Source organism: Puma concolor, chromosome E1 (assembly GCF_028749965.1).
Source record: "Puma concolor isolate L17-30 chromosome E1, mPumCon1.1.hap2, whole genome shotgun sequence".
NCBI lineage: Eukaryota > Metazoa > Chordata > Mammalia > Carnivora > Felidae > Puma > Puma concolor.
In genome coordinates, this window is record NC_141680.1 from 50,460,400 (window position 1) to 50,482,622 (window position 22,223).

At 56.2% G+C, this 22,223-nt stretch overlaps 1 protein-coding gene across 1 annotated transcript in view; it reads right to left on the minus strand.

The window, feature by feature from the left end:
* The window catches only part of CACNG4 (calcium voltage-gated channel auxiliary subunit gamma 4), a 58,950-nt gene extending 36,988 nt beyond the window's left edge, over positions 1-21,962 (minus strand). The window contains exon 1 of the mRNA XM_086687803.1: positions 21,686-21,962. Within this exon, the coding sequence (XP_086543929.1) occupies positions 21,686-21,905 (220 nt within the window). The 5' untranslated portion in view covers positions 21,906-21,962. The remainder of the gene's footprint in view (positions 1-21,685) is intronic.
* Positions 21,963-22,223: the final 261 nt, after the last annotated feature.

Below are 22,223 nucleotides of genomic sequence, written 5' to 3' on the forward strand. Positions count from 1 at the left end.
GCTCGGAGCCTGGAGCCTGTTTCCGATTCTGTGTCTCCCTCTCTCTCTGCCCCTCCCCCGTTCATGCTCTGTCTCTCTCTGTCCCAAAAATAAATAAAAAACGTTGAAAAAAAAAATTTAAAAAAAAAAAAAAAAAAAAGAAGACCATTAGGGTGGGTCCCCATTTGATATGACTCATGTCTTTATAAGAAGGGGAAATTTCGACACAGGCACGTGCACATAGGGAGCGGGCCATGAGGGAGATAAAGACCGAGATCTACAAGCCAAGGAACACCACAGATTGCCAGCAGAAGCTGGGGGTGGGGGGGGGGGAGCGGGCAGGGGGGACCATGGAACAGATTCTCCCTCACGTGATCGGGACAAACCAATCTGGCCGACACCTTGATCTTGGACTCCAGCCCCCTGAACTGTGAGGCGATGAATTTCTGGTGTTCAAGCCTCCCAGTGTGTGGGACTTGGGTACGGGGCTGTGGCTTTCGTGGCTGGCTTCTTTGACCTCACATAATGTTTTCAGGGCTCACCCATATTGTAGCGTGGCTGGTCTCCATGTTCCGGGCTTAGCTCGAGAGTGTTGATAGCGAGGGGTCTCTAGACAGTAAGTGGGCAGCGACATCCTCTCTGCTCAGGACGGAGACGTGACTAGGGTGGGGGCGCCCAGCTGCCATGTGCGAATTCACCAGGGAACATAGCTGAGGCCACACCTACGGGATCTTGGGGTGCAGAGCTACCCACGTCTCGCTGAGGAAAGGTATCAGCCCGTGTGGCTCCTCTCACCCCCCCAGAGATGTTCCCAGCTCTCACCTGCATCCAGGGGCTGGGGGTTGCCTCTCAGTGTGGAGGGCAGGAGCGTGGCATCCAGAGCCCGACTGCCTATGTGCAAATCCCAATGCCAGCCCTGTCGCTTACAGGCCCTGCCACTTGTGACAATTACTTCAACTCGCTGTGCCTTGGTTTCCCCATCTGCAAAACGGGGATCATCAAGTGGTGAAAAAATTAGCGAAGGCACCAGAGCCTTGGTAGGGTCTCGTCCAACCTGTAATGGCCTCGCTATTCCCCGCGTGTCTCCGTGCTCCGGCCTGGAACTGTCCTCGGAGGCCCCGCTCACAAAGTCTGCTGTTCCTCCCAGGGGTGCTGTCCTCCTTGGTGACACATCGTTCGCCCAGCACCCCACCCCCTGCCGTGATGGGTTCCCCTCTGCATCCCCACATCCAGTCTGTCTCCGAGATGGGCGGGATCTCATCTGCGAGATCTCTGCTCCATCTCATCATCCTAAGTCAGGGACCATCACCCTGGTCTCGACTTTTCCAGTATTTTCCTATCAGGTCTCCCTGCCTCCAGCCATACCCCGTCCACTCCATCCTCTGTAGCAGAGACACCGTGAGCTCTCAAAACACAAGTCAGAATCTAGACGCCACCCCCAGTGGAAGCCTTAATGGGCAACTCTTGCCAGGAGGGCCAAATGCCGGGTCCTGAACATGGTGTGCGGGACTCTAGCTTCCGGCCCTTTCTCCACCCCACCCCCCACCCCGATCCCAGCTCCTGGGTTTCCTCTCATATTGGGCCTTTTGTTTCAGTGGTCCCAAATTTCCTCAGCATTCTAGAAAACACCCCGTGTTCTGTGCACCCCCCGTGGCTAGCTCAGGACCGGGGACACGGTAGGCACTCGGTGACTAGGGAATGCCTGTGTGCCTGTGCTGGTACTCTGTCTAGAACCCTCTTCCTCTCACGTTCTTAAGGAACTCACGTTCATCTTTCAAAACGGGCTCAGATGACCTATCGTCTAGAAAGACTCCTATGACCACACCCGAGGTGTCTGAGGGTCTTCCCCTCCCCATCCTGAGTGGTGACAGCTCCCTGAATATGCATTGATCTTCACACTTCCACAAGGAATTCTAATGCATTTGGCTGCCTCTCTGTCTCTCCCCTCCCTGTTGGGCACTAATTTCCCCTAGGAACGGGCAGGACTCTCTTTTTCACTCAGGTGCTCAATAAAATGTCTGCTGAAGGATGAACAGAGGAGTAAATGAATGTGTGAATGTGCCTCTGTATGGTCAGGTCCTCCCGACTGCAGACTCCTACATGATCTGCAACACACAGCCAATGGCACCACCTCTGGGAAGCCTTCCCTGACTTCCTCAGACTGATGGGGGTCAGGCCCCTCTGGGATTGATAGACCACGCCAGGGATCCCAGCAGAGCCCTATCCACTTTGGGAGCAACCCAAGCGCAGTCCTCATGGTGGCCAGAAGTATCCTCTTGGAACCCGGGTGAAAGCCGCTGCCCCAAGCTCTCCGGTGCTTGGGTAAAAGGTTAAATCCTTACTGGTGGCCACAGGCCCCTCTCTGACCAACATCGCCTGCTCCCTGTTCTAGCCACTCAGGCCTCAGAGAGGCTTGAACAGGGCTGTGATGCTTGCTGCCCCTCTGCCCTAAACGACTGTCCCCGAGACCTCTGCAGAGCTCACCTCCTCACCTCTTGCAGGCCTACTCAACTTCCTCCTGCCAGTGGGGCCCTCCCCCGCCACTCTCCTGAGTTTTCTTGCTTATTGTCCCCCGAGACAATATAATCATTATGCAAATTGCTGTTTTGCTCACTGCTGTGAAGGAAACTTTGCCCACCATCTAGAACACTGCTTGGTGAGTACTAGGCACTCAGTAAACGTTGCTGAATGAATGAATAATCTTTGAGTGCCCAGCACTCAGTCTGGGGTCTGGTTTTTAAATTGTCAGTAAGTGGGGCGCCTGGGTGGCGCAGTCGGTTAAGCGTCCGGCTTCAGCCAGGTCACGATCTCGCGGTCCGTGAGTTCGAGCCCCGCGTCGGGCTCTGGGCTGGTGGCTCGGAGCCTGGAGCCTGTTTTCGATTCTGTGTCTCCCTCTCTCTCTGCCCCTCCCCCGTTCATGCTCTGTCTCTCTCTGTCCCAAAAATAAATAAAAACGTTGAAAAAAAAAAAATTAAAAAAAAAAAAAAATAAATTGTCAGTAAGTATTGGGGGGCGGAGAGGAAAAAAAAAATTCTCAGTAAGTAGTTGATGGATTTGAATAGAGCCTCGGAAATACTACTGGTGGGGCACTGGGGGCACATGGGGCAGGATGAGGGCCAGAAGCACTGGTCCTCCAGGCAGGGCAACAAGTGATCTCTCAGAATCCCAGCTGCCTGGCCGAGAGAGAGAACGGTTTCAGAGAAGCAAAGTCACTCTTGGCCCCTGGGCCACACCCTCCTCACCCAAAACATATCAAGCTTCTGCCACCCTTAGGACCAGCCCTTGCTCAGCAGGTGTGCTGGGCTCAGGGAAACATCTCCGTAAAGATGAGGCCTGTGTGGGGGTGAGTCGGGCACCCTGGGGTGGGCGCAGACTCTTCTCAGAGGAGGTGGGTACAGCACCGTGTACCGAATGGTGCACAATGCAAGTTCAAGTCATCTCCGCCTCCCCTGCTCTGCCTTCTGAGGCTGACAGAGCCCATGTCTCTGCAGGGTTGAGAGAGTTCCATGAGAGACTCTAGATCAGGAGGCATGCACAAGTGGGAGGCCTCATCACCTCCGAATCACGCAAGCCCCTGATAGGGGAACATCTTTTTCGTCCAGCGGGGCCCAAGCAGTGTTCCCGAAAGGCTGGGTGCAAACATAATTGCTGAATGAAAGAACAAATGAATGAATCACTGAGTCTCCAGAACGTAGCAGGGGCTAGGTGCACAGATTCCCAGTGAGTATTTGTCTGTTGGATTGACTAGACCTGAAGAAAACACAGGCCAGCAGGTGGGGATCAATGGTGGCAGGTAAGGGCTGGTGACAGGCCACCTGAGGGATCTTTGTCACCCCTGTATTTGTTTTTTTTTAAAGCTTATTTATTTATTTATTTATTTACTTACTTATAAGGAGGGGAGGGGCAGAGAGATGGGGGGACAGAAGATCTGAAGCAGGCTTAGTGCTGACAGCACAGAGCCCAATGTGGGGCTCGAACTCATGAACCATGAGATCACGGCCTGAGCCAAAGTCGGTTGCTTAACCAACGGAGCCACCCAGGCGCCCCTGTTTTTTTAATTGAGGATAATACACAGAGACCGATCCTGAGCGCAGCTCGATGAACCTGTGTCTACATTCGTGTAACTTCCATCCAGATCAAGATACAGAACGTGGTCACACACATGCCTGGGGCTCCCTCTTGCTCCCTCCTGCCCCAGTCAATTCTCCACCATGAGGAGGCACGTCGCTGACTTCCATTGCCCTGGATTAGTTTCGCCTGCATCTGAACTTGATATGAATGGAAGCCTCCGGTCTGATCAACACTGTTTTTCTCTCCGCTTTTTGTGAGCCAGCAGTTGCCACGTGAATGCCAACAATCGGAATCTGGGTGTGAAAGTCGGCTGGCAGGTGCTATCCCCTGCGAAACGCGGGCTGTGGGGGTTTGAAGCGCATGGTTAATGTCTCCTTAGAGGAGCTGTCTTGAGCAGAATGATTTTCAGCTTCTCTGCTGAGAGCACCCGATCTTGAGAGCCGCCTTCGGTCTGACAGCAGAATCTTTCCTCTCCAGGCTGCATGAGTCAGACTCAGAGCCCGGCATCGTGCACCGTTCTGGTCACGATGCTGTGCCCACCTCTTCCGAGAAGGCTGCCGTGCCAGCCCGGCTCACAGCCAGCATCTGGGAACCACCGAGCTGCAGCTGGGGGACAGGTCCTGTTCTCTCTCGACATCCAGCCCTCCTCCCCACCAGCGGCACAGCAGCCTGGGTTTTGGCCCCTAGACCCCCAGGCTCCTTATGGACAGTTTGGGATATTTACAGGACACAGAGCCACCCGACGCCTCCTCTCAGGAAGACGGAGGCTGCTCTCTGCCTCGACATGCGGCAGGCATGGGACAGTTTTTCACACGGGGCCGTGGAAGGAGCTGGAAGCGAGTTTGGGGAGGCAGAGAGCAGGGCGCACATGTTGGCCTGCGTCCAGGGTGGTGAGCCTGCCTTAGTCTCTCCACCCCCGCAAGGGAAGTGTTACACGCGCGCGTGCTGTAAGGAGACGGACTCCACAAAGTGCCCACACGTTACAGGTTCTCAGAAGTCGCAGCTACTGCTGTCACAGCTCCGCGATGAAGGGGATGGGATGTGAAGCTAGACCGCCCGACTTTGAATTCTGTTTTCACCACCTGTTGGCTCTGGGGCCTATGGCAGCTTACTCAATTTCTCCATACCTCAGTTTCCCCATCAATACAGTAGAAGCAGTGACAGTACCTACATCACAGTGAGGAGTAACTAAGTCAATGTATAGAACGTGCCTTGGGGGCTCCTGGGTGGCTCGGTTGGTTAAGCCTCTGACTCTTGATCTTGGCACAGGTCATGATCAAGCCCCGTGGTTCGTGGGGCTGAGCTCCATGTCGGGCTCTGTGCTGACAGTGCCCGGATTGGGATTGTGCTTGGGATTCTCTGTCTCTCTCCCCCCCCCTCCCCCACTCATTCTCTCTCTTTCTCTTTCTCTCTCATTCAAAATAAATAAGTAAACTTAAAAAAAACTTTCTAGGGGCGCCTGGGTGACTCAGTCGGTTAGGCGTCCGAACTCAGCTCAGGTCATGATCTCATGGTTTGTGAGTCTGAATCCTGCGTCAAGCTCTGGGCTGACAGCTCAGAGCCTGGAGCCTGCTTCAAATTCTGTGTGTCTCTCTCTCTGCCCCTCCCCCACCCACACCCTCTCCCTCTCTCTCTCTCTAAAATAAATAAACTTAAAAAAAATTTTTTTTAATTTCTTTTTTTTTTTTTTTTTTTTAGATTTTTTTTTTTCAATGTTTATTTATTTTTGGGACAGAGAGAGACAGAGCATGAACGGGCGAGGGGCAGAGAGAGAGGAAGACACAGAATCGGAAACAGGCTCCAGGCTCTGAGCCATCAGCCCAGAGCCTGACGCGGGGCTCGAACCCACGGACCGCGAGATCGTGACCTGGCTGAAGTCGGACGCTTAACCGACTGCGCCACCCAGGCGCCCCTTTTTTTTAAATTTCTAAAGAGCTTGGGACAGTTCCTGGCACATAGTAAGCACCGTGCAAGTGTTTGTGCACACGTGCTCTCTCTTTTTCTCTGTAATATACCTGATTAACCAATGGCTCATTAAATAACTACTTAAATAGTGTTAAACCACAGCTGTTATGATGATGAGATGAGATGACATATGGAAAGTTCTGAAAAGGATACATTTAGTGCCTGGTACACAGTAAGTGTTCACTAGATGTTCACTCTTATTTAAAAAAAAAAAAATCATAATTTGGATCCTACGCAGAGAAGTAGGAGGGAGAGTGTGGGGTGATTAAGCAGGTGAGAGGAGAGGGCCCCAAGGGCACCCAGGGCAGGGAAATGCTGGCCTGACACTTCATGGGCAGCACAGCAACCTGTGATAAGTGGGGAGGGTCTCCCGAGGGTCTCTGGACCCCAGCCCCTCCCAGAGCGCTCTGCACCAGGAGCCATGCCATGAAGGCTTGTTGACTGACAGCCAGAAACGGTCTAGAGAAAACAACCAGGTTTAACCACAAAGAAAACAAACAAACAAACAGAACCCGGTGAATTTCCTTCCCGATCCTTCAGAGATGGGAGGACTGAGGGTGGACATAAACACCACTTCCAAGAGCATAAAGGACTTTTAAGGGCAGAAGACGAGGGCTTTGTTTTCAGCTCCAGGAAAGACTGCGCGAGAAGGAACAAACATCACTATCAGAGGCTCAGCGATTTTGATGAGGATCAAGGAATAATCGTTCCGTCTAAGACTGGGCATCTCAGCCTTGGGCCGCTGGGCTTGGGACCTCATGTTTGCCTCTGGGCATCATCTTGCACCGCGATCTTAGCTAAGCCCGCTGCCAACGGCTAAAGACAGCACTGATGAGCATCTGGCCGCAGGGAACCCTGGGCACGGACAGGCATCGCCTGGCATTTGAAGGGCCAACTGACTCACTGCCCCAAAGAGCAAGGTGGTAGTGTACAGGTCACAGTGGGAATCGCCTTTCCTCCAGTATTTGCCGCACAAAGACTTTTTCTAAAGAATTTACACGAACGGAATTGGCAGTGGAAAATATTGGAGACAGAAGGACCCTTTATTTGAAAGCATTTTGAGGACTTCTTGGTGCAATGAAGCATGTCTAAACTTGCCATGGGGGGATTTTTCGGAAAAGGGAAGAGAAGGGAAGAGAAGGGGAGAGGAGGGAGGGGAGGGGAGGGGAGGGGAGGGGAGAAAAGAAAAGAAAGGAAAGGAAAGGAAAAGAAAAAAGAAAATTCTGTTCAAATGTCACTGGATTCAGATTTTTATTTTATTTTATTTTAATTTTTTTTAACGTTTTATTTATTTTTGAGACAGAGAGAGACAGAGCATGAACGGGGGAGGGTCAGAGAGAGAGGGAGGCACAGAATCTGAAACAGGCTCCGGGCTCCGAGCTGTCAGCACAGAGCCCGACGCGGGGCTCGAACTCACGGACCGCGCGAGATCGTGACCTGAGCCGAAGTTGGCCGCCTAACCAACTGAGCCACCCAGGCGCCCCTGGATTCAGATTTTTAAAACCTTAGCCAGCCTGACTCAGGCAGAAAAATTCTCCCAAAGGAACATTGTATGGCACAGCTTTTTATATGAAGTATTTAGTTTTACATATGTGATAAAAGTTTGTCAAAGCATCTATCTGGGTTTTATTTTCTTTTCGCTCACTTTTGGGGTCAGTTCGGGTACTTTTATGGTATGAGATGGATTTCTAGGAATGGAAAGCGAGTGTGTAAATTGTGCTTGTGGGAAACAAAATCTCAACTACGGACAGCTCACAGAGGCTTTCGTCCAGGAATCAATTTGGTTAGTAGTCAGGGGTGGCCTGTAATAAAACACTGACAAAAGGTGACTGGGCATGATGGCGGGGAGTGTGTATCTGGATGAGCTGAAGAATAAAGAGAACAAATACCATCAATGCCGAATGAACCCACGTACCCATTCATCTGTCTGAGGGCTGGAGACTGGACCCGGTGCTTTTTAAATTCAAATATCAGGTTTCTATGTTCCCCGCCACCCCCTGCAACATAACGGAAAATTTGAAAAAGATAGAAGGAGGCAAAAGAAATCACGCCTAGTTCCCACGACCACTACGTTAACATACTGGTGAATTTCCTTCCAATATCTTTTTTCTGGCCTCCTAGAATAAACCGAGCCCTACTCACATCTATTGTACCAGATGACCTTTCCAGCTTCCACATCTGTGGGTTTTTGACTCACTCAATTTGCTACTTAATAGAATTCTCCCCATGTTGAATAAACCTCCCCAAAATCACAGACTTAAGAGAATACATTTTGGGGCGCCTGGGTGGCACAGTCGGTTAAGCGTCCGACTTCAGCCAGGTCACGATCTCGCGGTCCGTGAGTTCGAGCCCCGCGTCGGGCTCTGGGCTGATGGCTCAGAGCCTGGAGCCTGTTTCCGATTCTGTGTCTCCCTCTCTCTCTGCCCCTGCCCCACTCTTGCTCTTTCTCTCTCTCAAAGATAAATAAATGTGGGGGGGAAAATGGCACCCTGCAAAGGGAAAGGGGAAGAAATAGAAATACAAGGCAGAAAGCAAGGAAGGGAGGGAGGGAGGGAGAGAGGTGGGAGGAGGGAGAAGGAGGGAGGGAAGGTTGGGGGCTAGGAAGAACAAAAAGCTTGGGATTGGTGGGATGCTCAGAGAAGGGGACCCACAGGTTGGCCGGGTGGGTGTGGTGATTATGGGGACAGTGGGAGTGGCTGCAACCCAAACAGGGACCCCCGGGACACAGCCACCAAGTAGGAAGAGGAACTGATCCATGTGAAGGCGGAGGACAGGCCAGGGGCCAGGACGCACACCTCCCGGAGGGACCGAACCTCAGGGCCACGGGCCACAAGGGGCCGCCAAGGTGGAAGGACAGAGACCCTGCACGCGGTTAAGCCAACGGGACTCTTCGCCCACCAGGCATCTGGCCTTGCCTCACACGCAGGAATCCGTGGGCAGAAAGACAACAAAAGCTATTTTTCATGCAAGAGGAGTTGGACATCAGGAAAAATCAGAGCCCCTTTGTATGACATGCCAAATTGCTGAAGCGAGAAAATGTCTCGGGCGAGGGCTCAGATGCGAGCCGGGAACAGCACGCTCGCCCAGGGGAACCCGGCCGTCAATGTGCGCTTGTTATCGGGGCTTTTCAGAGCGAGGGCCGGAAGCGAGCGCGGGGCGGCCTCCCCCCATCGCGTGGCAAAGATGAGCTGGTGACACGGCCTTGGCCGGACTATCTGGCCCCTGGAAGGGAGCCTGGGTGTCCTGAGATGTCCCCGAGGAATCCTCAGGGATCCGTGTTCTTCTCCTTGCTTGTGCTTTGGGGTGGGGGCTCGGCAAAGACTCTCTTCCTCTGAGACCCATCCTCACGGGTGCTGGTGGGGGTGGGGGGACCCCTTCCCGTTGCCCCCACGTGCAGGGCATTCTCTGGGTTAGTAAATGCCAATCACTACCAGGCATTGCACACTTTATTCCTGGCTCATCCCGGCTCCTGTGTGCAAATCTGCACCGAAGGTGTTGCTAACACCCCATTTTGCAGAGAAAGCAACTGAGGCTCACAGACACTGTGAAATGACCGGCTGGTGGCCCCACAGTTAGCAGGAGGCGGAGCCTGGCTTCAAACCCCACTCACCCCGGGATATGAACCCTCTGCCCCGCCCCCATGCCCTCCTTCCTCTCCAAGAGGCCCTTATAACAGCTGCTGGGTATTTCAAGTCCATTGTGAAGCAGATGTGTGTGGAACCCCGCGTGTATTTTCCTCTCTGGATCCTTCTGATGACCCCATGAGACAGGTCTGGTTAGAGTCCCCAGGAGGAGGACCCCACATCCAGGTGTGGTCTGATGCTCCCCACACCCTGCCCTGTATGATGCCGCCCTCTTGCCTCCTGTGGGGTTCCCCGGAACCAGAGGGTAAATTCCCCAAGGGCTTTCTGTACCCACAGTGCGAGCACGAAGCCAGGCACTCAGCATATGCCCCATAAATGCTTAACAGTGACAGAGTTTTAAGGAATACTGCCCTCTAAGGCAGCCCCTGGCTTTGAGTTGCATTGGGGGTGGCCCTTGGAAGAAAAAAAGACAAGAAACAGGTGAGGTCTGGTTCCAGCACCCACCTCCGCTCCCCATCCCAGCCGCCGATTTCAGTACAACCCCAGGACCCTCCAGCACCAGCTTCCCTGTCCTGTTTTTCTCATCAAAGCCTCTTCTCAGGGCAGAAGGACACTCAGGAGAGGCTGTGTCATGTATGGGGTCCGGTGCAAAACGAAAAATGCAGACCCTCTTGTTCAAGAGTGATCAAGAATTCAAGGAGGGTGTCAGCAGAGCTCTGAACACACAGACGAGCTCCAAGTCCCCAAGTCCCCAGCCCTCGAATACAACCCTGGTGACCACAGTCATTTCACATCCTTTGCACATGACCTGTTACTGGGGTCTGGATTTTTCTAGGACAGTCTTGATTTTAAACGGTCTGGATCTCCCCCCTGCCCCACCAACTCCTCAAACAAGCAAGGAGTGCCGAAATTTCAGGATCTCCGTAACACCTCCTGTGTTACGTCTTACAGCCTCGACAACAACAGAAAACCTGTTGCCTGCTTTTTATCGAGTTTGGGTTCAGAAAATACAAATGCCGCAGCGCCATGGGTCCCGTGGGGGAACCGAAGGCACCGAGGTTCAACATTGACAGCCTGACATCCCATCACAAGGGGGAACTGTTTTCATCCACCCAGCAGATGATTTCCACATCTGTGTCTCCGGGCCCGCCCCGCCTCATCCCTGCAGGGTGGGGTGGTTCCCCACCCTGTGCACTCAGTCCTTCCGTGTCCGGCTCTCCTGTCTCCAGTCCCCCTAGGCTCCTCCACTTTGGTTCTGTGTCTCGGGGAATGGCTCCACTGCCTGGGGCGGGTGTCTATCATTGTATCCCATTTTACAGATGAGGAAACTGAGGCTCCGAGAAGCTAGGGAATTTGCCCAAGGCCGCAGGGAATGCAGGGTAGAGCAGGATTCGGATGCACGTCTCTTTGACCACCTTCGCCAGCCCCCGTCCTATTAACCATCACGTGGACTTGGTCCAGATATCACCTTCCATCACTCTTTTCTTCTGGACAGTGAAGCTCCCGATGGGGGCTGTCAGAGAGGCCAGTGGGGCCGTATCTGCAGGGTTCGGACATCGGGGAATAAGCATGACTTGACCACAAGTGGGTTGCGGGCCTGTTGAAAGGTGGCAAGCTGGGGAAGGATGTCATCTGATTACAGATTTTAATTTTTTTAATGTTGATTTTATTTTTGAGACAGAGACACAACATGAGCTGGGGCGGGGCAGAGAGAGAGAGGGAGACCCAGAATCCAAAGCAGGCTAAGCACCGAGAGGGTGGGAGAGGAGTCGTGGAGAGACCACACTGGCCACCAGCAGCACATCTGACACGTGAGCAGCCACCTGCATGTGGCTCCTGGCCAAGGTCGTCAGGGTGAAAAGAGGCCAAGCCAATAATGTTTCCACGAAAGGCTGCCTGAAGTCCTGTCCCCTCTGCAGTGCCTCTGTGGGAACCGCCACTGTGTCTTAACAGCACCTTCCCAAGTCTCTTCTTCACATGACCCTGGGAGGGAGGGGAACAGAGGGATGAGGCAGGCAAGAGGGAAGGAGGAGAAAGAAGGGAGGGAAGGGGAGGCAGAAAAGATGGAGGGAAGGATAGGTATCGTTTGCCCGTTTGCCAGACAAGCAGATGTGAGGCTCTAGGAGGTGAAGGGACAGGCAGAAGACGGCTCAGATGATCAGTGACAGAGCTGGGATCAGGCCACGGGTCTCCTGACTCTCATTCCAGTGTTCCCACAGCCCAGCAGCCTGTCCTCCTGCGTCACAGCCCAGATCCCGCCACCCTGGAGTTCACGGCCGTGGCCCCATTGCCTGCCAGGAGGTGGGAAGGGGGGACGCTCGGCCTGGGAGGCTGCCATCCTCGCCACGGGGACCACCTTGACGGCAGACCCTATGTCGACTCCTAATTGAGATCCCCCCGGTTCCGATTTCATGGTTCACAGCAGCCCCTCGGAGCGGTTCTGCCTCTGCAAGATGATGGCACCATGCCGTGCTCTCCACTGGCCCGAACAACCCCAGGGAGGCCCAGCGTCTCCTACTCCCAGACCCTGGGGGCCGCTGAGCGGACCCGGGGCCTCGCTCAAATCGGCTGCAAACTTTTTTCTTCTGGGAACATCTCCAAAGTCCGGGACGCATGGGGATAGGGAGAAGGCCATCCCGCCTTGAATATCTACAAGATGCCAGGCACCTTGAAGGTAATTCTGCACATAACCCTTGGGAAGATTTCCCATGCGATCTTTGCAACAATCCCAGGGGCTAATATGCCCACACCCCTGTCTTACCATGAAGGAACTCTAGTTTAGAGGTTGTCTGACAAGTGGCAGAGGCTGGGCTCAAACCCGGGTCCGTGCGACTTCGGGCTGGCCGTCCCATGCTGCCACTTCCGTGTGGCCTAATGGGGGCCCGAAGGGTGAGCTGGGATGAGCGTCCAGCCCTGTGTCTCTCCCCGGGGGGGTGAGGAGGTGACAGAGAGCAAGAACGATGGCAGATGAGCCAGGGAGGCCGAGCAGCTGTAGTTAATCGGTTTTCTCCCAGGCTCTGAGCTGGGCTTGAGTCAAGAGAGCCCACTCCACACTCTCAGAGACGGGACAGTGGCCTGGGAGGAGGAGGGACACCTGGAGAGCACTCTGGAGTACCTCTACCTCTGTAGGCTCTGCGTGGTGAGAGGCACAGGAGGGTGGATGTTGTGTGACAGGCCTCGCTTCAGGTCGGCAATCCTTCGAGGTGGGGGAGGGGGGAGGGCGGCTGCAGTTAAAATCCAAAGCCTGGGGCGCCTGGGTGGCTCAGTTGGTGGGCGTTTGACTTCAGCTCAGGTCATGATCTCACGGTTCGTGGGTTTGAGCCCTGCATCAGGCTCTGCACTGACCATGCAGAGACTGCTTAGGATCCTCTGCCTCTTTCTCTCTCTCTCTCTCTCTTTCTCTCTGCTCCTCCCCAGCTTGCACCCTCTCTCTCTCAGAAATAAACAAACATTGAAAAACAAGTTATAAAATCCGAAGCTTTATGAGCCGGTGCACAAACTCTGCGGCTGGGGGCATACGTGCTCAAAGAGCCCAAGGAGGGAGCTGGGGCTTGCTTCTTGGGGGAGGCTGGCTTGAAGGATGGACAGAAGTCGGGGGTGGGGGAGAGTAGTGGGGTGACAGAGAGATCCTGATGTTTAGGGTAGCAGAAGCTATCAGAGGATTCTTTTGACCCAGGACCCCAGCAGGGCGGCTCCCAGGGCCCATCCCAGCCCCAGGGAAGCAGGAGGGCAGGAGGAGGCCTGATGCCAAGGCCACTTGAGGCCAAGTATGGAGTCACAGTCTGCCGTCTTTGAGTTGGGGTCATGCAGGGGAGGTGCTGTCTACTTTGCAGAATCTCTGGAGCTTCCCTCAGAGGGTCGTCTGGACCCCAGCCCTGTCCTGACACTGTGGAGTGCCCTCGAAATGCAAAGGGGCAGGGATGGCTAGCATCCAGCGAGAGATATAGCTACCAGGTGAAGGATGACCTTCAGGCCTCCTCACAGCCCCCTACTGGAGGTTGGCACTACATTCATCTGGCTCCTGGCCTACACTCGGGAACCTGGTGGAATACAGAGGCCAGGGGCAGGCCCCGTGTCTCCCCAGGGCTGTCCTGACGAGCATCGTGTTTGGGGAGCGCCTACTCCGTACGTGTGCACTGGCCACTTTCACATCTGCTGTCTCATTATCTTATTTTCCAGACACATGAGCGACTCAGAGAGGTTAAGTAACCTGCCCAAAGCTGCACAGCTACCTGGGAAAGCTGGGATTTGAACTCAAGTCTTCTCTCCCCAAAACCTGGCCTCCTGCCTCTACCCCACACTGCCTTTTCAACAGAGTCTATTAGGATGCAACAGAAGGACACATGGAATTCATTTGTCCCAGGCCTCTGTGACAGAGACGATCTGGCTTCCCTTCAGCAGTGATTTCCTTTATTATGTGCACACTGGCACCTTACAGTTGGTCACGCTCTCCTCTCTGTCCCGGCCCCAGGAAGTTCAGAGACAAGCATGTGGCCCATGTCCAGCAACACGGCCGGCCTTTGCAGCAGGCACTTTGTGTGCTCAGTCGGACTCAACCATCACCTTATTTTCCTGCTCTTGTTTCTACTTCCGTCCTAGTGCCTCACCTACTTTGCTTTTTCTTTTCTTTTTCTTTTTTTTTAATCTTGTCCCTTTCTTCCTTTCTCTATTTTTTTGGTTGGAGGAAGAAGAACTAACCAGGGGAGAATCACGTGATGTCATTTTCACAGCTTTGAAAAGTTTTTCATACGGAGAAATTGATGCGTGAGGAAAAGAACGTCTCTCATCTGGCATCATGTCCTGACTTGCCGCTCAGGAGAGATGTTCTCTCGCAGCGCCTCCCGGAGCTCCACGGGGGTGAAACACAAGAATTGCGGGGGGCCTGGCCCTGGGGTTAGGGCCAGTCTGTTCTCTTGGTGAAGCTGTTCCCGGGGATCTGGCCCGTGCACACGCGTCTTTATTGGAGTGTGTGTTTGTGGGTTAACTGTGACGGAGCCGGTGAGCTGTGCCAACGAAGCCCTAACCAGGCCGCCCCCACACCCTCTCCTGCTCCGGGGGCTGTTACGAACGAACGAGCCAGCCGCCGTGTGACCTTGGGTGAGTCACTTTGCCTCTCCCGCCTCGAGCTTCCTTTGCGTCTTTGCTTCCAGCGTGTGAGGATCAGGGCACCTGAGCAGTTCCCATCCCCAGTGTGGACACATGCTGGGGTGTCACAGGCAAGGTAAGGTGGGTCACCTGCAGCTAGTTATCTTAGGAAGAGAAGGCAAGTGGGCATCACGTAGGCAGAGGCCAGCTCACCCTACCAGGAGGGTTAGGCTCCCTCCACATTTGTTTTCTCGAAGAAAAGAGAACCGGGTGGAACTCCTACCGGCTGCCAGGAACTGGGTCTCTCCCTTCCCCCCTCCGAAATGACGAAATGACGCTTCCTTAGAGCAGTGGTTCTCTGCAGGGGGTTGATTTTGCTTCCCCCTCCCCACCCCCTCCCCACACATGCCCAGGGGACATCCGTCAGCGTCTGGAAGTATTTGTGGTTGTCACAGCTTGGTGGCAAGCTGGGGGGGGGGGGGGCGGTGCTTCTAGTAGGCAGAAGCCAGAGAGGTTGTTAAACATCCCACACCACGCAGGACGGCCCCCACAACAGAGAACGATCCAGCCCAAAATGTCGGGGTACTGAGGTTGAGAAACCCCGCCCCCGTGGTGAGGGGTAGCTGATGATGAACCCGAGCCCGAACCCTCGGGGCTGTGATGACTCATGGTGGTCCTCCCGAGTTACTCTCCTCGGTACTTTCCAAAGCATGCCTTTTGGAGGTGGGCACGCTGCTGGCCAGTGCCAGATGTGGAACCCCGAGGGGTACGTGCTCGGTTTCCCTTCCCGACCCTGCTCTTTCCTCCGGACACAGCACCACTGTCCCGCAGCTGCCGTGGCCCCAGGTCCAGGCGGCATCCTGGATTCCTCACCTCCTCCTCCCCATCATTCTCTCCACTTGTCCCCATCTCTGCCGCCGCCACTTGGCCCCAGGCCGCCAGTCTGGTTCTCCGCAACCATGACCAGACTGGTCTCCTGGTGGCCTCCCCTGCCTTCCAGAATCTCCACTTCCCACGTGCAGCCGGAGGATCTTCTAAAATCATAAATCAGATCACTTTACTGTCCTCCCCGAAACTCCCCAGAGCACTGATCCTAGTGCTGATCTCGAAGCCTCTCCTGAGCCCCCACACCCTCGCACCCTCACGCGGTGATGGAGCCTTGCCCAGCGTCTCCTGCCTCAGGGCCTCAGCTTGCCTTTTCCTCTCCCTGGAAGGTCTTCCTGCAGTCCTCCAACAGCTCTTTCCTGTCCCCTTGACTGACCGCAGCCCTTCCCAGCCTCTCCCAGCACACCCTCACTCTGTTTCCGTCCTAACCCTCCCTACTACCCGAAAGTGTCAGCTTCATGGGAATGCTGGCTCCAGGAGCGCAGAGACCGAGTCTATCCCGTCTGTGGCTGTGGCCAAGAGCCTCACACATCTGACACGGAGCGGGTGTTCAGTGAGCATGTGTGGAACAAAGGAATAAATGAATGGATGAGTGAATGAATGAATGCATCAATGAATGGAGCCACCCAGGCGCCCCGGGAGACTTATTTTAAAGCGTTGCTGGTTTCCTACTGAGCCTTGCTGAAGCCCCTCACACGGGGGTTCTCCGAAGCTGGCTCTGTGGTGAGGCCATTGAATCAGACCACCAAGATCCCCAAAGTCGTCTCGGTAGGTTAGCTAGATCTAGTTAAAAGGATATGGTTTTCTCTTACAAGAAGAGAGGAAGCAGTGAAGAACGAAGCAGAGCATTAAGGGAAGGTAGACAAGAGAAGGACTGCCAGGACTCCTGCCTGTATGACTAGAGAGTGAGCACCTGTTAGGGAGCAGGGACAGGAATGCTGATGTTCCCCTCCACATTCATGTGTTGAGGCTCTAACCCCCCCCCCCCCCCCCCGCCCCTGCCCCTGTGGGATTTGGAGGTGGGGCTTTGGCGGTGAGTGACTAGGTTTAGCTGAGGTCTTGAGGGTGGGATCCTCATGATGGGATTTAGCACCCTTATCAGGAGAGACCCAAGAGCTAGCACTCTGACCTGAGGGCAGAGTAACTAGGGGACCACCTGCAATCCTGGAAGCCGGCGCTCACCGGGGACCAAACCGGCTGGCACCTTGATCTTGGGCGTCTAGCCTCCAGAATTGTAAGAAATAAATCTCAAGTCACTGGGTTCATCGCATTTTGCTCTCTGGCAGCCTGAGCTAAGACAGCCCCTTACTTGCCCCTTCCCAAATCTGTGTGGTTCAAACAAAGGACATCCTCTGGTTGGTGGAAAGCCAGGCTCATCAGTCCGGCCTCCACGGTGATCCAGACAGAAGACATTCTGTGATCCTCAAGAGCGGTGACCATCTTAAGCCTCATAACCTCCATCTATGAAAGGCAGATAATACTCACCTCGAAGCGCTGACCATTGCAGGAACTAATGTAGTCCTGCCCAAAGGTCAGCCCTAAGGGATGGCTGTTATTATCAACACCGGAGGGCAAAGGGGAGCCCTGGGGAGAGGGGACTAGCTGGGGAAGGCCTGTTCTGGCTGCTCTCACTTGCCTGGGCCTCACTGGACAGGCTGCCTGTGGGTTATCGCAAGAGAAAATGAAAGCAAACACAGGAAAAGTTCCCAGGCTGGTGCCTGGAGCGCAGTGGGTGTGGAAAGGGTGCTATTTGAATCAAAAGCTCTCTGAAGGGTCCTATGTTGGGAGTTTAAGGCCAGCACCTGCCTTGAAAGGGTTCCAAGGGCCCTGGAGGAGGAAGCCCCGCCCCCAGGCACCTGGGCAAGTGGGCGGGGACTGGGCGGGGCCTCGGCAGGCAGGAGCCCCCGGGTAGTCCCCTACGGCTGTCCCATCTCTCCCCTGGCCCCAGGGCACAGTACTCATGGTTTCTTTTTCTCTGTGTGCCGTGTCGTGAATTCAGTCTGGGTACACTGGTGTGAGAGATGCTGCCCAGGTGAGGGAGGTGGACATGACTGGGACAGAGGACTCTCGCCCTCAGGGTGGAGAAGGTCGAGAATCTCTCTGCACCTTCTCCCCAGCCGGTGCCCAGGACAGAGCTGGCACAAAGCAGGCACGGGGGTCAGCCTGGTGCCAAGGCTGCCACCTTCAGGCTCTGACAGAGCTGTGGGTGTCTGGGGTGGGGGGGCAGCTTCGTCTCTGGGGAGCCTGGGAGGGGAGGGGAGGGGAGGGGCGGGGCTGAGGCTGAATTTTGCCAGGACCAGAGTCCTCCTGACGGCAGTGCGGTGTCTGGGTCCCTCATGGACCCTGGCCTCCAGCGGCCCCAGCGAACACCCCAGAGCTAACAGGGGGCACGGAGGCTTGGGCATGCTGACATTCGCTGCTGCCCTCTGGGCCCAGCGTGTTTCCATGAGGTTTTCGTTCCCAGCACACAGTACGTGCCCCATGACTCTTGCTTCCACTCTATACCTTGCCTGATTGCAACACGCATTAGAGCTTGAACAAATGCTGCTTGGTGATACTTTTGACAGAAAAGTCCGCAAAGACTTATTACTCCTTTCCTATGTCCACCAGCCTGGGGCTGAGTGTCGCCAAAGACAAAGAGGAAGAATGAGGTGGGGTCTTGGGAAGGGTGGGAGCGGGAGGCTGATTGTGACGAGGATGGGCTAGTCCAGAATGTGGTGGAAGAAGAGAAAGAGACAGAGACAGAGACAGAAATAGACAAGAGAGAAGAGAAACGGAGGGAAGGGGAGAGGAGAGGGGAAGAGGGGAGGAAAGGGGAGGGGAGAGGAGAAGAGGGAAAGGAAGGGAAGGGAAGGGAAGGGAAGGGAAGGGAAGGGAAGGGAAGGGAAGGAAAGGAAAGGAAAGGAAAGGAAAGGAAAGGAAAGGAAAGGAAAGGAAAGGAAAGGAAAGGAAAGGAAAGGAAGGGAAGGGAGAGTATGTTATACAATTTGGGCATCACTTGTACATTTTCTCTTCTGAATGCCTTCATGCTGCTGGCAGCCCAACCTCAGAGCTAGGCTCCACTGGGTAGTCAAGTACTTGGTTCTATTTTTAATGGCAACCCAGAAGCTGTTTGGGAAAGGGCAGGATGACATGGTGGAAGAGCTTTGTTGTGAGACAAAGGCTCAAATCTAGCCCAGCAGCCTCCTACCTGGGTATCTCTGGGTAAGTGCCTTGCCCTCTCTGAGCCTCTGTACCCTCGGCTGCAGATGGGGGTGAAGACAGCACCCTCTCAGGGCTGTTGTGAACGTGCCATGTGGTAACATGCACAGGCTCGGCACGCTCGAGTATTCTGACTTGTCCGATAGACGGGCGGAGGGGTGAGACCCGGCTCCGGGGGAGCAGAGAGAGGCTGGGGCGATGTCGGCCCTGCTGAGGCTGTCAGACTGCACGGATGCCTTAAACACACAGAGGCCTGGGCTCTCCTGGCCCAGCAACATCATTTATGGGAAACGACCGGGAAACTGAATCCGCTGTTTGTGAGTTGCCAGCAAGAGCTTCGGAGTCCCACGGTCACAACCAGGGCTTTGCTGGCTGCCTGCTGCAGCATTTCCAGTTTCAGCTCAGAGGTTGGATCTTTGCATTGTTTTCCCCACGTACAGCTTTGGGGTACTTTGCTAGAGAACAGGTGGAAATCATGCATTTGACACACAAAGCCAACACTGGGGTGACCAGGCCCCCGGGGAGTGGCTTGGGCTTACTGGGCTGCCTGGACCCCGGCCGGCTGGCAGGTGGAGGCATCGCAGACGTCAGGTGACTGTGCTTTTAGGAGATAAGCTGGCGGCTTCCACCCAGGTCGAGGGACTGTCACGATAAAGCCAGCCATAACAAGGAATCCTGAACCTGCTCTCCTAGCCCTGGGTTGGTCCCAGGGTGTTCTAGCCTTTGGATGTGGCCTGGTTTGGCCCTCAGAACCCCTGAGCTGGGGGAGGTGGGGGGGGGGGGACAGAGGCAGCTCAGTTCTTACGGTGAAGTCCCCCAGATGGCAATTCCCCACCCTCCCTCTGCCAGCGGAGCCAGCTGCCCAGATCAGCTTGAGGCTCTCTTGATGAACACCGAGTGCAAACGCTCCAGGCAGCTGGCAAGATGCTAAGTGAAGCATCAATCCTAATGAGGATGAGGAATTAATAAAGGAGGCATCCCAGCCACTCTGCAGAGGCCGGGCTTGCCACCGAGGAGGAGTGAGTTAGTTCCAGTCTCCGCCGGGAGACTGGAAGGCCTGGGGTCCACGTGTGCATCCGGGTGGTGACAGTGACATGGCTCACTGAGCCACGCAGAGCCTGTGGGGTAGAACGTGGGGGCTCTGCAGCCCCTGTTCTGTGTCTAATTCAGGTGCCGTGGCAGGTAGTGACGTGGGTACATTCTCCAGATGAGAAGAGTAGGTGTTCGTGATCTGAACAACTGCACACCCAAAATGATGTTTTTCAAAAGAAAAGAGGAAGGTGTGATCGTGGGCCCACCGATTCTTTGTGTGCCTGTGTTTGGCAAACTATTGATTGCACATGCCCGCTCCTCCAAGATACCACTTAGCCCTGGCATTAAACTCCAATTGCAAAGGGCAAGGCAGCCTCGCTTGGGAGAGGATGTGGGGGGCGGAGGTGGGCAGGATTCCTGTGCGTGCAGCCTAGGGGGAAGGAAAGGGAGCAAGTTCAACCTCGCCGAGCCGACCCAGCTTTACAAAGCCTCTTTTTAGCTGACTCCAAAAGCGGCCAGGAAAAGGGCCATCCCTACCAACCTCCCTACCAACCTCCACCAAGATCCAACCCCGCTGAACTATCTGCAGGGGCTGTAGCTGCAGTAAGGCAGCCTAGGTGTGTGGGAGAACTCCCCGAATAACCGAGGGGCGGAGTTAACGCACGGGAAAAGGTTACAGAGAAAGAACGAGGAAACTCTGTCCAAGGATATCTGAAAGGAACGCTCCGCCAACTTCCCCCACTCCTTCTCCGATCTGAAAGCCAAGCCCGAGCGGCAGACCCGTCCACAACCTGGCTGGGACCAGACCGCCCCTCCACAGCCACCTGTTAGTTCCAGTCCCGCAGCGGGGCGGGTGGGAGGCGCAGAAGTCGGGCGCATTTCGCCATTGGAGGCGTCCGGGCCCCCTCCCGCGGAGGGAGCGGTCCCCACAGTCCCGGGACACCCAATCCCGGCCCCCGGAGGCATTCCCACCTTAGAACACCTTCTACTCGGCCTCCTCCCGCATCTAGGGGCGCAGCGCCCCGCCCCTCTTGCCCCGACGGGGTGGCCACGCCCCTCCCAGGCAGTTCTCGGTCCTCGGGTAGCCCCTGCACCCTCCAGTGTCCGGCCGAGGTCTCCCGCAGCCTCTCTGCCGAGGGACCAGGGCCGAGGGCTTGCTCCCCTAGTCGGGGGGGGGGCGGGGGGGCCTCGGTGAAGCACCCCTCCCCTCCCCAACGAGCAGGGAGGAGCGGGTCGGGGCCCCGTAGAAGAGTAGGCGAAGGAGCAGGGTCTCGGCGGCGTCAAGATCCGGCGACCCGGTTCGCACCGAGCCGCTCGGAGCCCAGCCTCCACCCCTACCTCTCGGCCCGGGCCTGGAGCTAGCGTGGAGCGGCCCCGGCGCTCCCCGCCCCCGGCCGGCCCCGCCCCAGGATGGCCAGTTCCCATAGCAATCGCACAGACACCGGTTGCCAAGCAACCCCTCCCCCTCCTCCTCCCCTCCTCTCCGGTCGGCTCCCCCCAACCCCAGCCTCCTCCCGCCCCCACGCCATCCTCCACCTCCCCCGGGGGCTCCGGCGCGGCCCCTCGGGATCGCTCCGGTCTCGGGCCGCACGCGCGCGCGTGTGAGTTTCGGCGTGTTTCATTGTGCCTGCGTGCGAGGGGGTGTGCGTGTGCGTGGAGAGTTTGTGGGGTCGGTTGAAGGGACCCCGAGCTGGTGCACAGCTGGCCGCGAGGGGACCCGCCCGTTCGCTCCGGCTCCTTTGTGTGTCGCGCGGAGCCACTGCCGCGCCCACCCCCTTCCCGGCCGGCACCCCGGGCAGGGTGTGCGTGCGTGCGTGTGTGTGTGTGTGTGTGTGTGTGTGTGTGTGTGTTGGGGGGTGGGTGGGTGCCCGGGCCGGACGTACCTTCGATGCAGCACACCCGCCACAGCCCCGAGTGGGTGAGGTCGCCGCGGGCGCGGCGGGGCGCGGGCCCGTCGTCCATGGTCAGGTTGGTGCCGTTGCAGATGTGCGCGCTGGAGTAGAGCCAGTAGTCGGTGCCGATGGCGATGGCCATGAGCGAGAAGGCGGCGAAGGCTCCGGCCGTGGTCAGCAGCATCTGCAGCCCGCGGTCGCATCGCACCATGGTGGGCGCCTCATAGTCCGCCGCCCGCCGGCCCGGCCCGCCGCGCCCGCCCGCCCTCCTCCCTCCGCGCGCCGCTCCGGGGGCGCCCGGGCTGGGGTGGGGGGGCCGAGGGCCGGGGGGCGGCGCCGCGCTGCGCGCTCCGACCCCGCGCCCCGGGCGTGCCTGCGCTCGGGCCCCCGCCGGGGCTCAAACTCCGAGGCGCGGCGGCGAGTGAGGGCTGCGCGGGCCGCCGGGCGGGCTGGCGGCGGAGGCCGGGGGCTCCTCCCTCTCGGCCCGCCCTCCCGGCTCGGCCCGCGCCTCCGCCCCGCGCCCTCCGCG